At 37.3% G+C, this 17,031-nt stretch overlaps 1 protein-coding gene across 1 annotated transcript in view; it reads right to left on the reverse strand.

The window, feature by feature from the left end:
• The window catches only part of LOC552099 (homeotic protein empty spiracles), a 47,788-nt gene that overhangs the window by 16,327 nt on the left and 14,430 nt on the right, over positions 1-17,031 (reverse strand). Inside the window, exon 2 of the mRNA XM_624478.6 lies at positions 8,782-8,954. Coding sequence (XP_624481.3) covers positions 8,782-8,954 — 173 coding nt within the window. The remainder of the gene's footprint in view (positions 1-8,781; positions 8,955-17,031) is intronic.

Here is a 17,031-nt window from a genome sequence, read left to right on the forward strand (position 1 = left end):
CGAAACGATTTTACAACATTTACACGGGCAATTTAAATAATCGTTATTATAATAAATTGATTCAACTTTCTCATCGAGAAATATAAAACGAGATATAAAATATAAAATTGATCGATCGTGATACAGCCAACGAAAAAAAAAAAAAAATGAGAAAAAATTGCAACGCGAAAATCGGGACAACGTGAATCGATTAAAAAAAAAAAAAAAAGAAGAAGAAGAGGGGAAGAAAATTTGCAAAAATGTGCAACGCAACCTTAACGCAACACGGTCCCCTAACAGGTTAAGGCGTACCCGCATCGCCATCCTCCACATCCTCCCCCATTGTCCTTCGTCGATCTCCGCCTCCCTTAGCCTTCTCCTTCACCCGCGAAAAGACGTTTCTATCGTTACGCTGATAAGCGGCAATTAACCGGATGATTTACGAACCCGGCTTGAACCGGTGGTAACCACGGTTGCAAACCGATTATTTTGTAAACTCAGCGGACAGGTACACGAAACGACCGCGACGACAAATGTTTGATTTACCGCTGACCTTCTTTCCTCCCTGCGTACGCCTCGTTAATTACGACTTGTAACACACTGTGTGTGAGAGAGAGAGAGAGAGAGGGAGAGAGGGAGAGATTATGCGAAAGAAAAAGGTCGATTTCGCGCGTGCAATAATCGAAGACGATCGGCCATTCTCTCTCTACTTTCTCTCTCAATCTCTGGCCCCATAATACATATAACTAGGGATTCTTTTTTTTCCCCGCCCCCCCCCCCCTTCTTGCTTTTAACACGAATCGCCCGTGTGATTTATTAACACGTTACCAACTGTTGATCTCTTTGCCCGGCTAATTGTAAGTGTTAACCGTTGACGTTCGAGATATCGATCTTGATTTCTTCTCTTTTTCTTTCCTTCCTTCTTTCTTCCTTTGCGCTTTTCCTCCGTTTGTTCCTTTCGTCGCGGTTACCTTCGGTCGGTAATCCGTTTCGTTCACCGACGCATCGCGCTATTAATCATTGAGAATCGAGCTTAATTCTGTTTGTTAGTACGAGAGGTATCGATATTATTTCTTTATGCGTGCGTGTGTATGTGTTTGTGTGTGTGTGTGTGTGTGTGTGTGTGTTTGTGTCGTATATCTTGGACACGAATCTGTTGGGCGTCTACTTATTTAGTTTTTCCATTAGGATGCTCGTTAATGCAGCTTTGTATGGAAAGTTAATATTTTGGTTTGCAAACAACTGACGGATCTATGGATCGGTTTTTTGCGCTGTTAATTAACACACCGATCCTCCAACGGTTTTCTTCATTCACGAGGAAAGGATGGTTTACGATAGTTGATACCGATCGACGCATTATGCTCGCTCGTTTCTAAACGCGTAAGATGGTTTGAGTGAATTTAGAGATGGAAATGTGCAAGGATGATGCTTGAAATATTTCTAAAATTGTTTAACTTCGGAGATTGTGGATGATGGACAATTTTAAATTCGATTCTAATTAAAATATGAGCTTGATCTTTATTTGGAATAAATTGAAGTTAGAAGGAAACGTATTTTGGAAAAAATTACTTTAAAAAAAATAAAACATTAGTAAATAAAGAAGTATAATTTAAATAAACTGAAACGTTAAGCAAATATTATAAGACCAAAACTGATACAAAATTTTATTTTGTTGAATTATTCAACTATCTATAAACATTTAATAAAATCCTCTCCAAATAATACAAAATTTGAACAGATCCGCCTTTTTCATTCTCTTTTTTTCAATGTAAGATTTTCAAAATTCACAAATGGTGTAATTAATTTTTACTTCGCAATTCAACGTCGTAAAGGGTCGATCAGCAACAATAAAACTTATCGAAAGGTTGCCGGCATGCGTTTCGAGAAAGAGGATTAATGATGCGAAATCATCCTCCCCTCCCCTCCTCTTCTAAAATTGATACCAAACCTGACGACTCTAATTGATTACGCGGCCGCCGGAACACGATTAATCATCGAAACCTCGCCGGATTTCGATCAACGGTCCACGCTTCCATGATTAATACCCGCTACAATGTTGACGATTCGAGGCCGTATGTTCGACCGCTTGTATATTATAATAATGCTGGTGTGCGCGTGCGCGTGTATCGTTAGAGGCGATCCAGTACGCTCGAGTAACCGCCGAGTTACTTTCCCCAATAAATCGAAAAGAATGGACACACGCGTTGAATATAAACAACGGTGGAACAACGATTCTCGGCGGAAGATAGAAACGAGAAGGTTGTGTGTGATTAATCGTACGTTATAAAGTAATGATTCCGTTCCCGTGAAACGCGAATCCTCGCTTAAGAGCAATTTTTTCAAAATTTGAAGCTCGTTTCTCTCCTAACTCTTTTCTCCCTTTCGAAAATTCTCTCATTCGAAGCAAGAAATTGATCGATCGATCTATCTTCATTCGTCGATTTTCCATTAATTTTCTATTAAAAATTACACGATTCGTTTTATCTGTAATATAAATCCTCAATTTTCCAATTCTTTCAATATCACTTCTATCTTATTAATATCGATTCGATCTTATTCGAAGTATCTCTTAAAATCTATTACACCACACCCCGGCAATTTACACTTCAGAAGCACGAATTTCAGAAGCGATCGACAGGATCCATGGCAAGACCAAACACCGTCCACCTGTTCCTCCTATCTCTCCACGATCTCTCCCTTCCCCGCTCGTGTTCGTTCAACCGCGATCCGCGCACAAACGTTTCTCTCGTTCGATTTTAATTGCGCAACGGGAGCGTTGGCATGCTAATTGCGACGAGAATTCTCCGTCGGCCGCGATAAAACCGAGCGAGCAGCGGTAAATCTGCGTTCTTCGAGAGGAGGAGGGGGGTGAGCGAACAATTAACCCTTTTCTTTTCGCGACATCAACCCGACGTTTGAAGGGAGAATTGTTTCGAGAGTTTTGAATTTTGAGATTCGTGAAAGGGAAATTGTTAAGCAAAAGAAGATTCCTAATAATCTTGATTTTTTTTTTTTTTTGAAAATATCTTTATTCGAAGGAAATTGAGTTGGTAATTGTAAAAAAAGAATTCTTAGTTGAGATCAATTATTCTGTTTGTTTGTTCTGTTAATTGATCAATTAATAAGTGATTAATCTCTTCTCTTGTCTCTTTAAAATTAGATTTCATAAAGAAAATAATATTCATATCGAGGGATCATACGATCGATTCAAGGATAAAGAGGTAAATTAATCACCGGCATTATATAATTCGATTGAATCGAACAATTTCCCGAAAAAAAAATTCCCTCCGTATTGTAATTCTTTGCATTCTTCCTCGCTTCGTTAACTTCAATTCCTTCTCTCACGGTATCGGTAATGAAAATTTAATCATCATCGAGATAACGCCTAACGAGTGGAGATTTCTCCTCTCCTCCCTGATCCGTAGATGCACAAGTTGAGGTAGCCGAATGTGTGTAAAGACTCGAAGAGAACGAACGACAAATCCCTTGGAGAAAATTCGTCGAAATCACATCCTCCGTTCATCACGCGCCGTCGAAGAAAATTCGCCTTCCTTCCGTTTCACTCATCTTCCGGATCCCGCCGCGATCGAGCGAATTAAATCGAATTACATTCGATAAGGATCTGAGAGAATCGGGCTTGTAAATCGGGCAGGCGCTGCTTGTTTATTAAAATAACAAATCGACGGTTGTAAAGTGCAGCGCAACACCTCGCGATATTACGAATTCAGCGCATACGCAAATTAGATTCAGACATTTTTAATTAACGAATCGAGATAAGAAGGATCGCCGGGGGATTAATTATAAACTATCAAGCTAATTGCGCGTTTCTAACTCTTTTTTTTTCTTCTTTGCCTTTGAAAAAGTGTATAACAGATATGTGTACAGATATCGCGCGGAAGATTCACGGGAAACGCGTTAAAATTTTAAATCGATTCTTATCGATATGATATTGTACATAAAGCGTGATAAAGCGTTTTTAAATTTTGTGGAGAGGAAGAGATATATCGTGCCCATCCATGATATTTCAAACGTTGGACACGTCTAGTTTACACTTTCGAGAAGAGTGTAAGATAAAGATAAATAAATTTGCCGTTCAAACATCTTCAAACATCTTCAAACGTCTTCAAACTTGCTCTTAATTCTCGAATCTGCCTTTCCGATAACATTTTCGAGAAAGGTATGGGGAAAAAATAAATAAATTTACCGTTCAAACGTCTTCAAACGTCTTCAAACATCTTCAAACATCTTCAAACATTTTCAAACGTCTTCAAACGCCCCTCCTTCCCCCCTAAACAAGATCAAGAGGGGTAAATGGGATCGAATAACGTGTAATTACGCTCTCTCGAGAGGCGAATCGCGTGCGCTTGAGAGTGGCTTGTTCTCGCGCTTGTTAAGATTCATAAAGCGGAGCATGCGTTACACGCGACCCGGTGTCCCGATCATTAGGCCTCTAATTAAGCGCGATTATCCCCCTCCTCCCTTCCTCCCTCACCCCGTGTAATTAGCCAAACGAAGAAACGAAATGAAACGAAACGAAAGAATGAAAGAGAAAAAAAGTGGGGGGAAAAAACGGCATTCAAAGCCCGTGCGTGAAAATTTGTACAATACAATTACAAAACTCGTGACACGCACAGTTTTGTTGTATGGAAATACTGTTGTTAATTGTTATCGGTCGGACGAAAAAAAAGAAAGAAAGAAAGAAAGAAAGAAAAAGAAAAAAAAGAAGAAGAAGAAGAAGAAGAAGAAGAAGAGAAGGAGGAGAAAAAAAAAATTTATCGCGCGCGAAAAGACACAAGAGAGTGATTGTGTTGTTCGTCAAAAACTTGCGAAACGTCGTTTTGATTTACCAGTCACGCCCGAGGGTTCGTTAATTCCTAATTATTTCGTCGGCACGGGAAGACTACGCCGAAGCATTTGAGAAGGATCGTTAGGAGTTTCACGACCGAGCCTTCGGCGTTGAAAGTCCCCAGTGTTTAATGAATTAACGAACGGAGCCTTGGGGTTTATTACTTTTTGGCGAGTGCACGATGACAACGTGATCTCGGTGACTAATGGCTATCGAGTTAACGTCGTTTTAGAGGCACTGTTTCGACAGGATAATTACGGTATTAACGGTTAGATTGTGATACATTAAACGTATCCGCCCCGGGAAAACTATTTTACACGTACACGCAGTTTTTCGACAGTTTTTCCAAATTTTATTTCAAATTCGTTATCGTTCTCGTCCTACGATGGAATTGAAAGTTATTTCGAGAAATAACGAAGACTCTTTTAGCGAACTCTTTCAGCATTCTCTTTTAAATCCGTTCCTTTGATTCCTTTATTAATTTCCTTCTCTATCCTTATCTTACGTACGTAAGAGGAAGAAGAAGGAGAAGAGAGGAAACAATGCACACCTTGGAAAAATATCAATTTTTATTCCAAGATAACGTTGATACTACCTCCAATCCGGTAATCAGGTTTCTCAATCCGCTTACATATCTATAATTTTCCTCTTTGATGAATCAGATAAATAAATATAACCTGATGATTAACATTCGACATTGCAATCATCGTGTGTGCAAACGTTACGCAAAACGTTACGTTAATTATAATCATTAATCCTTCCCTCCCCTCCCTCCCTCCTAATCCTATTCTTCCTGTTCTCCATTCGAATCGAGGATAGGATTAAAATTCATCGCAAGAAAAGATTATCGCTCGAAATTAATCGTAATTAATTCCTCGAAATTGTCGTCCACGAATCGTTGCAATAAACTGATTTAAACTGATTCCTCCTCACTTATCACTCATAATTAAACTAAGAGCAAGAAGGTTTAATTAACGAGGTCAGGCGTTAACATGCAACCTGCTATAGCGGTGTTTAAAGGGTCACTAAGCGCCGCTTGAACTTGTATCGCTCCACGCTAATTGCATTCCGAACATAACCTTAATGATGCTATCGTACTTCCTCGCTTTCCGCAATTCTTTCTCTCGAGAACGATCTCGCAGAATCTTTATCCGTTAAACATTGAAATTTCCAATCTCTAACATCTCAATCTGATACATTTGAAATATTCGAATATTTTCATACTCGTTGATTAAAATTTACAATTAAACGATTATTAAGCGAAATAAAATCCTTTCGATTTTAGAGAATTTATCTCTAATTATTTTCATATTCTTAAACCTAACCTCGATTAAGAAAAAAAAAGAAAAATTCGTATCGAAAAGCTTCCGTTGCGAATGGAAAATGTATTCAAAATTATTCGATGAATACACGAGTGTGAGTTAAATTTAACAGAACCCCCTGTAAAGAGCGAAAGCCTGTTCAAACCTAACCTGACCTAACCTAAAAAAAAAAACCTTCGTCCAAATACCAAAATCCATTATACATATATATCCCGAACCGTGTCGTGAAATTTATTCGGGGGAAGAAAGTACAAATTTTCCCTATTAACGATCACCCTTACAAGGAAACAAGAGGCGAGGATTACAAGGAGGATGCAAGAAGAGCGAAAGCCTGTTTTCGCGACGCGGAACAAGATGGCGGCGAGCCGCGTCGCTCCTCCATTCTCCCAGCTTAATTCACCCTTGTCTCCCCTTGCTTTCCTTCTCCCCCTCTCTCCTTCTCTCCCTCCCCTCTCCCCCCTCCTCTTTTCTTTTTGGAATACGCCCATGGAAATACGTGACGGACGTGATATATGCACGCAGATATAACGCATCTGGATCGTTTGGACGGAAAGTCGAACAACCGAAAGTCAGTCCACCACCATCAACCCTTGGTCGATTATTAGCATATCAAACCTCTCGTTACTACTTTCGTGGATCCCCGGTTTCCGGAGAGGAGACCGATAATAAAGGAATCTGATGGAAACTCGGCTTAAAAGCGAGGGCTTCTTTCTTTTTTTTTTTTTTTTTTTTTTTAGGGCTGGTCGATTGGATAGTTTGGGGATATAATGGTGTGTTGCGGAGCTGGTCGAAACTGGTCATCTCTGGAAATGGAGCGTCGGGGAACGGTGTTTTCTATGGTGCGCGCGGCAGTGGTGTTTGTTGCAAGGTGAGGATTGATTTAAGCAAGGGATAGTTGGGTTAAGTTGGGTGGTGAGATAGGATCGAAGATGGTGGAAACGAGGTTTGAAGATTTATGGACACCTTGTTAGGATACTTGGCGTCTCTGGCTGGAGCTTCTAGGTTATTACCTCAAGGCGAGATTTTGGTATTGCAGTTTCGATTCTTCGGGTGATAAAATCTTGGATTATTGGTCGTTTAACTTGAAATCTCATTTTGAGGATGTTCTACAGAGTTGTTGGCTATTTCGTGAAATTTACTACTTTCTTTGAAATTTTTACTTTTACGCTAGAATATTGCATGATTGATGTTTACTTAATAGTATATACCGTTGTTAAATAATGGATAATAAAATAGATATATTGTGAGGAATAAATAGAAATTTTGTTTTAAAAAATTAATTTAATATCCAAATTTATTAACGAACGATAAAATTTTTATTATATAAGCTTTTTGATTTCTCTTTCCTTTTTTCTCTCTATTTTTTTCTTTTTTCTCGGCCGAATGAAAAATTTGTCAAAAAGTAAAAAATTGTAGATCGCGAAACATTCGTCGAGGTCGAATAACGATTTGTTATTCGAAACAAAATCATCGGTTTTAGAAAAGATTTACTCGTCGAGAGAATCAATCAGAAGAAATCTTGTACAACAAGAGGAAAGTTCCAACTTTCCTTCCTTACTTTGTTTTATATAAAACTTGAAATTGTTACAAATAAAAATATATCCATTTCTCGGCGGGGAAAAAAATCCTCAATTGCAAATTAATATTAAGCAAATTCGGGATGCATGGATTAGACAAGCTGTGAATGAAGTTTTGTTTACAGATAATTGAACATCTATTCTCGTTAAACAAGGTAATTTGATGCCAGATTCGCACCTTGTGTTGTAATTATCGTTCTAATTATCGAGTAATTATCCACGATAGCATGGCAACCAATGCGATTTTTGCAAATCGTTTTGACGGAAATAATTGTTCACAGACGTCGAGATTAATCATCACGAGCCATCATCGTCTCGTGTACTATTTCCACGCTGTTAACTTTACTAATCTTTGATCAAATTTAATTGTACGACATTCGATCTGATCAAGACTGCACGCCATGAAATTACATCGAATTTTATTTTATTTTCCACCTTTTTTCGAATCTGGACACTCATGTTCGAATAATTGTTAAAATGTTTGTCGAGGATGAAAATAAATTATAATTGTAATTACGATAATAAATTTTTGCTGTATCTGATTATACGCTTCTCCTAATCTTTCTATCTATATTTATACCGGGTTATAAATTTTAACACCTGGACGGAATATTAATTTAAATAATTGTCAGTAAAATTTCTATATTTTATTCTATCCTCGATTATTATATTATCCAGAAAAAATTTGAACGAAACTTTATGAAATAATTTATTAAAAATTATCGCTTTATTTTTCAACTCTTCTTTCCTTCGAATAATAATTAATCCTTTAATGCATAAAAATTTAAGATGCCAGATATCGGAATAGAAATGAATATTAATTAAATTCTCCAACGATGTACCAAGTGTTAATTAAATGATTTTGAAAAGAGATCGTAAAAATCCACCAAATGAGACAATTCCAATCCTCGCCAAATATTTCCAAAATATCCCCTTAAAAAATATAACACTTTTAAGAATTAGTTTTGACGAATCAACGAATGATTGCAAACACGATTGACACGAGGGTTGGAACTCGAGAAGGGGTTGATCCTATCGAATAGACGGAGGATGTTACCTGCGTTTCCGTCAACGAGAGCGCCTGCGCCAGCTGCTTCCTCTCCGCGCCGACGACGTAGTGATTTTTCTCGAACGCGTGCTCCAGCTTCAGCAACTGACTGGGGCTGAAGGCCGTCCTTATTCTCTTCGGCTTCCTGAATGGCTGGAGGAGAAAGCCCGGTATGTCGGGACCTGGAACACACAGAGGCAAGAAACACACATGAATTACTCAATGTCACTCCCCGGCTACGAGATGAAATTATTCCCGTGATTTATGCTGGCACGCGCGAACGAACGAAATTGTCGAGTCGGGATCACGCTGGTTTTAAATTTAAAAAAAAATGTTTCATCTCGTTGATATCGACATCGATTTGATATCGCCGATAACCGTGAATTTATTTTTCCACTATCGAAACATATTTATATCTTACACATCTTTTACAGCGTCGCACGGATTTCTAGCTATTCCAATATTCTTCCTCTATGGTGATTTTTCGGGAGGGATGAAAAGATAAAACGATGCGATCGAATAAAATTTCATCATCGTCAAATGATATACGAAAACGAAGTATTTCGATATTTTCCATTTGATGTCAAAGTAAGAAATCTCTGTAAATATTGAAATTCAAAGAAAATATGAAAAAATATTCCATCAACATCTCTAAATTTAAAATTAAAATATAAGAAGAGAAAAGGAAAAAAAGAGGCCACCGAAAAGCTAGGGAAAAATTTACCAAGCAACAACTCGACAGCGCCATCTCGAAAACCCTATATAATTCATTAGCGATTAATTTTTCGAATAAAATTTCATCATCGACAAATGATATACGAAGACGAAGTATTTCGTTTCGATTCGATATTTTGCATTTGATGTTGAAGTAAGAAGTCTCTGTAAATATTGACGAAATTCAAAGAAAGTATAAAAAAATATTCCATTTCTAAATCGATTAAAATATAAGAAGAGAAAAGGAAAGAGAAAGAAAGAGGCCACCGAAAAGCTAGGGAAAAATTTACCAGGCAACAACTCGACAGCGCCATCTCGAAAACCCTATATAACTCATTAACGATTAATTTTTCGAATAAAATTTCATCATCGACAAATAATATACGAGACAAAATATTTCGATATTTTGATGTTGAAGTAAGAAATCTCTGTAAATATTGACGAAATTCAAAGAAAATATAAAAAAAATATGCCATCAACATCTCTAAATTTAAAATTAAAATATAAGAAAAGAAAAAGGCCACCGAAAAGCTAGGGGCGAAAAATTTACCAAACAACAACTCGACAGCGCCATCTCGAAAACCCTATATAACTCATTAACGATTAATTTTTCAAAGGACGTCATCGCCACGAATGGTAAGCGGGCACGCAAGCCCGATTTCCTCGACGGGGACGCGGGGGATAAAAGGATAGCGATGGAGAGAAAAGTAAGTGAAAGAGAAGAGAGGGGAAAGAGAGTAAAGAGAAACGAAACGAACACGAACTGCACGAGCCGCTGGCTACCTAGAAGTCCGCTCCGGGTAATTGAGTATTCCACCTCGAAAGAGTCATGTCGATCGACCGATACCCACGTCTGCCGGAAGTCGGCCGGGATACTTTTGCCCGGAAACCTCGGGACGATAAATCGCTCGATTCTCTCTCTTTCTCTCTCTCTCTCTCTCTCCCTCTCGGGCTAGCGTTTATCCCTTCCGACCTCGATCGAATTCGATTTTATTCTTTTCCCTTCTTTCTTTTTTCCATCCCAGCTCGGCCTCGAATCGGATTACGCAGCTGTGATTAATATTGTCGAAGATTATAATTTCGAGATTTAACTTTTAATTGGAATTTTTCTTTCTTTCTTTTTTTTTTTCTCTCTTAACATTGGATATACGCGTTATTCGTGGTGTAATTATTGAATTAAATGGAGAGTTTGGAGAGTGTGTAATCGTGTGTGTGTGTGTGTGGAGATTTTATAAGAAGAAGAAGAATTTGGAGAGATTGGGATAATTTAATAAACGTGATTTAAATTACATATTTAAAGAATGTAATTTCCAGATTTTAATTGAGATTTTTTTCAACTTTTTGTGAACGGAATTTGGATGATAATTATAATCTCGAAATTTAATTGAGATTTTCTATATCAAATTGGATCCATTAAATGAAGATTCAATGTTTAATTTTGATGAGAAATTGAAAGATGGAGAGTTAAAATTAATTTAGACAAATATCAACCATCGTAGAAAGATAACTAATCCTCCTTTTATCAAATATAATCCAAATTAAATTAAAACAAAAAAAAATTCCCTAGGAATATCTAAAATTTCGAAACAATTTCAAATCATCAATATTTTCCATAAATATCTATCCACTCGTCTAAGACAAACCAAAAAAAAAAAAAAAAGAAAGAAAGAAAAGAAAAAGAAAAAGCTTGCTATAATTTTAAATAATCGAGGCGCACACGATCGATCATCCTCGTATCGACTGACAATCATCCATTGGATCGTGGTCAGAGCATTGTTTACAGCCGGCCAAGGCAACGCGGGATCCATCAAGGATGCGCGTTTAAAAGCGGAGATCGCGGAGGAACGGTCGGCCGGGCACGTGGAAAACGCGTCTTATTTAAGCAAGCTTGTGCATACGTGATGCGGCCATTAAGCCGCCGAGCCATCCGAGCGACCTTCTCGCTCGAGAGGCTCGCGAACGTGCGTGCGACTTAAAGACCCAGTTAACATTTCATGCATTCGCGTGGCGATGCGACTCCGCGATCGATCGATAGCCCGTGAACTGAATCTGCTTCGGCTTTTTATATCCGGGGAACGCGATCGTGCACGCGTCACCGATTAACCGATGATTCTTCTCTTCTTCTCTTCCTTCTTTTCTCTTCCCTTCCCGAAAGGGAGGGGGGGAAGGGATTCGAACGAGATTTGCAAACGGACGGAATCAACTGGATGGAGTTGTTTCAGCTTTCTCTGAATTTGGTTATTCTTAGTTTTCGTTTTTTTCTTTTTCTTTTTTATTTCCTTCTTTTTTGAAAATAGAAGTTTGGACGAAGTGGATGGAGTTGTTTTCTTTGAATTTGTTTAATCTCGGTTTCTCTTTTTTAGAGTGAGAAAATTGATATTTGGACGAAATTTGAAATGGAATTGCTTCAGATTTCTTTAAATTTGTTTATTCTTATCTAGACATTCTTAGTTTTTTCAAAAGAAGAAAGTTAAAGTTTGAATGAAATTTGCAAATGGATGGAATTGCTTTTCTTTAAATTTGTTTACTCTTAGTTTTTTTTGAAAAAGAGAAAGTTGAAATTTGCAAATGGATGGAATTGCTTTTCTTTAAATTTGTTTACTCTTAGTTTTTTTTGAAAAAGAGAAAGTTGAAATTTCCAAATGGATGGAATTGCTTCAAATTTGTTTACTTTTGGTTTTTCTTTTTTCAAATGAGAAAGTTGGAATTTGGATGAAAGTTACAAATGGATGAAATTGCTTCAGGTTTCTTTAAATTTGTTTATTCTTAGTTTTTCTTTTCAAAAGAGGAAAATTGAAGTTTGGATGAAATTTGCAAATGGATGGAATTGCTTTTCTTTAAATTTGTTTATTTTTAGTTTTTTTTTGAAAAGGAGAAAGTTGAAATTTCCAAATGAATGGAATTGCTTCAGGTTTCTTTGAGTTTATTTATTCTTAGTTTTTTCTAAAAGAAGAAATTTCCAAATGGATGGAATTGCTTCAGGTTTCTTTAAATTTGTTTACTCTTTTTTCCAAAAGAAGAAAGTTGAAATTTCCAAATGGATGGAATTGCTTCAGGTTTCTTTAAGTTTATTTACTCTTAGTTTTTTCCAAAAGAAAAAATTTTCAAATGGATGGAATTGCTTCAGGTTTCTCTAAATTTGTTTACTCTTAATTTTTTTTTTCAAAGTGCATAGAGAAAGTTAAAATCAGATAAATTTCTCTAAATTTTTTTATTTTTAACTATTTAAATGAAGAATAAACTTTCAAAATCACACACAAGATTGACAGAAAAGAAAAAATATTATAGAATATTTCATCTATCAATCAATATTTACTGCATTGAAAGTTTATAAAGTATTTCACGTTTGAATACGACTTTCATTCATTCGAGAATATTTCTTCATCTCTTGATTACTTGATATCGCAACAAAGTTGAATAATTTCAAAAGTTCCAAACTTATTCCTTTTTCTTTCTTCTCTTTTCTTTCTTTACGATAAATTTCAACTGAAAACAACGGACAAAAATGGATTGGCAAACTGCTCGCAATCTGTAAATAAAATTTTTACAATTTCTCAAGAATCGTAGAGAGCGACGATGGAAAAACCTAGCCACATTATAGTTAAAACCGCTATCACTCGTTAATTATTCCAAACGTGTAAGAGGCGACGCAAACATGCGCAAACAACAAGGCCCCTTCGCATTAAACCGAATCGATTAATTCGAAATCGACCTGTGAAATCACGATAACACAATCTAAAAAATTAATTATTATTCGACAACATCTGTCGGATCGTTATCGCGTGAAAAGCTGCAGGCACGAACGAGGAGTGAAAAGTGTTAAATCACGAGATTCAAGAGCTTAAAGTTTTCCAAAAAAAAAAAAAAAAAAAAGCTACGATAACATGATGGACATAATGGATCCATCATTCGACGATTAATTGGCCGATCACTATTCAATCACCATTTTTTTGTAGGAATCCCAATAACGAATTTTATTTTAATTAATAATGGAAAAAGTGCAATTGAATTGAATACAAATTTTTCGAACGATACGAATTATTGAAAACAACTTGTCCCAGTGAGTTACACAGTTGACTCTACCTACATCAGTTATTATACACTTCATGCTATTGAACCATGTTATAAGAAAATTGTGCTCTAACCACCTACAAAGCCGATTTTTATGATACTTTTATGACGTAATTGGATAGGATAAATGTTAAAAGTGCTTTTTATGGAGAATTCGATTACAAAGTGGAAAGTTTCCCTTAGATAAAGATCGCTTTATAAACTGGAGAGAAGATCGAAACAAGCTTCCTTCATTTGTAAACTGATTCTTTTCAAAATTAAATTAGAAAATTCCAGAAAAAATTCTTTCTCTCTTCTTTTCTGTATCTCCTCCACCTTTCCCCAAAACCAACGTTCGTTCGTTTCCTTGCACACAATGCACACAATGTATCACGCAACCGCGACGACCGTCAACAAATCCTCCATGAAACCGGGGAGTTATCGAGTGTATCGCTCGCATTTGCATCGTTCTTGGCAACAATTAAAAACGCATTAGCGTCGAGGTCAACGTCTCTGGACAGTTTTCAACGTCGCGAGCTAGAAAACGAACAGAGAGAGAGGGGGAGAGTAAGAGAGGGTGGAGAGGAAAGGAATCAGGCGGGGTTATAATTTGATACGTTCGCGATTTGGTCTTATTTTTGAGTAATTTCGAGTCGCTCTGGGCGGCTCAGCTGCGCGCAACCTTAGCTTCTCGTAATTACAGGCCGTCTACTAGCCTCTCCTCGTCGGTTTTGCCCTCGTCCCTGTCCTTCCTCCTCCTCCTTCTCTTCTTTCCAGAAGAGAAGAGAAGAGAAGCAGGCTGGACGCGTCTAGGAAGCGCCTAGAGATTCGCCTAACGACTCCAACAACTGGAGGATGGATTTCTGGATGATTCTTTTGAACGAAACTTCAATCTCTTCGATGATAGATCTCTCCAGATTAATATCTCTTAATCGTATAATGAATATTCTTCCTCCCGTTTTGATCAATCAAATTGAAACTAAATCTCAACGATTATATAACAACGATGTATGAAAAGAGAAGAAAGAAAAAAAATCGTCCCATCCCCGATTCGAAACATCGAATTATCGGATTGGTTAAACAATTAAGAAGCGCCAATTACGGAATTAAGTATGCAAATCAAGCGTCGTATATATACATAGAACCGGCCGCCTTCGTAATTATGTAAATTCGTGGCGAACAATCGCGACCACCGGTATACATATATATATATATGTTTGATAGAAGGGAAAAAAAAGAAGAAAAAAAGAAAGAAACCAGGTGCCTATCGGTTAACTTATTCTCAGCCAGCAACCTATTGAAACGTTTAGCGCGTGTAACGCGCGCCCGGCGAAATTACCATTTCAATCGTGCGGCAAAGCGGCTGCGATTAATCGCACGTAATGCCACGGGACACGATGTTGTTTAACTGGGAAATCTCGTGTTTCGTTTCCATTCTTTCACATCAGAAGAAATTTCAAAAATTGCAGAAACGATGATAATCAAATATTTTATATTCGGACTTTCGTATTGTACGAAAAGTAATTCTATTCTACGGTAAAGAGTAACAATAATTAAAAGAGGAAATAATACAAAAAAATACCTACAACAATGTATTCTTGAACACGAAACCAGAAGATCGAAATAAATTATTAAAATCGTGAAAATATTGGTCGATCGAGTTAACGAGTTTCTTCTTTCGAACACTTTACGAACATCTCTTTCCCGATTAATCAGAAACGGCGATATTAGAATAAAATATTAGCCGATACAAATGGCGATATACGATAATTCTCATCGAGTAAAATATTCAAGAAATTCTCCTCTCTCTCCTCCCTTCCTCTATAGATTTTTCAAGTTAATAAGCGCGTTTCATTACATTAACGTTATAATATTAATCCGATTCCGAACGAAAACCGGTTATATACGTTGTGTGCAATGTTATATATATAGAATCGCGTAACGCGAGAGTGTAACAAACGACGAGCTCACGGTAATGAGCGATTACTATTTAATTACACGATCCGTTCGCTGCTCGACACACACGGACAGTCGTCCATCGATACCGGATATCGGCGACGATTTTTCAACGTGCCAGGAATTGAAGATGTCGGTTTATTTGCATACACAGTCGGCCGACACATCGGTCGTAATGTCGACAGACTAGATTCTAATTGCCGGTAGGAGCAATTAGCGAGTTACAACATTTATGTTTGCTCGGATATCGCCATGCTTTTTTTTTCTTTTTTCTCTCTACGTTTATTTTCCTACTTTACGAAAAATTCGAATTTAAATTCCCGCCTTTTCTCGATCGAATTCGACGAAGGAATTGAATATTACGTTATTGATATATCGCCATGCTTTTTTTCTTTTTTCTCTCTACCTTTATTTTCCTACTTTACGAAAAATTCGAATTTAAATTCCCGCCTTTTCTCGATCGAATTCGACGAAGGAATTGAATATTAATTCAATTTCAAAGAATATTTGAATTTTCCCGCTCTTTTTCGATCGTTTTCGAAACGAAGAATTTCTCGCACTTTGAATTTTCCTTCTGCTCCTTCCAGCTTCTTCTTTCGATAGAAGAACGAATTAAAATCGAAGAAGTGGTGAAACTCTTGCGAGTTAGAAAGCAGTGACGCGAGCGCGCGCGCTCGTAATGGAAATCGCGCACGCGTTTCCATTTGTCGCCATCGAGGCCTCGCAGCAAGGCACAATGCCTTGTTAATCAGCGTTATTAAAGGGACGTTTACCCTCGTGACGTTCGCGCCACGGGGTGTCCATCCGTTCCAACAATGGCGCCCGGTAGCAGCCCTCTTCGTCGTCCATTTTTTTCGAATCTTGATTTCAACGTAGCAGGGTGTTTTTTTCTCTTCCCTTTCTTCCTTTCTTTATATTCCCTTCCACCATTTTTATTCTCCTTTTTTTTGTTGTCTGAGAGGGATACACTCTGTCGACGATACGTTAAGGATACACGCATTCAGAGTGACGCGATATTTTTTCTCTCCCCCCCTCCTCTTCTTCGTTCGTTCCTTTGTGAATCGGATTGACGTCTTCATTGAACGAATCGTCATGGTTCGATCGAAGATCACAATGATCGGGATCCACCGTGCAAATTGGACGATCTGATTTTTTTTCTTTTTTTTATTTTCAGAGACTCTTCTCGCGATCAACTACCGTTGCAATTGTTGGTTGTTGGCTGGATAATTTTTTGGAGAACGTTTCTCGAGTTCAAGTTTATTTGGAAAAAAAAAAGGAGAGAGAGAGAAGATAATAGTTTGGTAACTTTTTCTAACTTTGACAATATCCCTTTATTTAATCACTTTATGGTAAATTTTAGATATTAAGATAATTGAAAATGAAATAATAATAAATGTACGTCGGCTCGTTCCTTGATTGGAGTTTTCTTCGAGAGATTCTTGAAATCTTGTTTTAAATGATGAAATAACGTATAAGCTTTCGGGAGGGAAGGAGAGAAGAGAGGAAAAAAAGAAAAAAAAAAAAAATAAAGGAAGAAGA

This window comes from Apis mellifera, linkage group LG15, assembly GCF_003254395.2.
Source record: "Apis mellifera strain DH4 linkage group LG15, Amel_HAv3.1, whole genome shotgun sequence".
In the NCBI taxonomy this organism is placed as follows: Eukaryota; Metazoa; Arthropoda; class Insecta; order Hymenoptera; family Apidae; genus Apis; species Apis mellifera.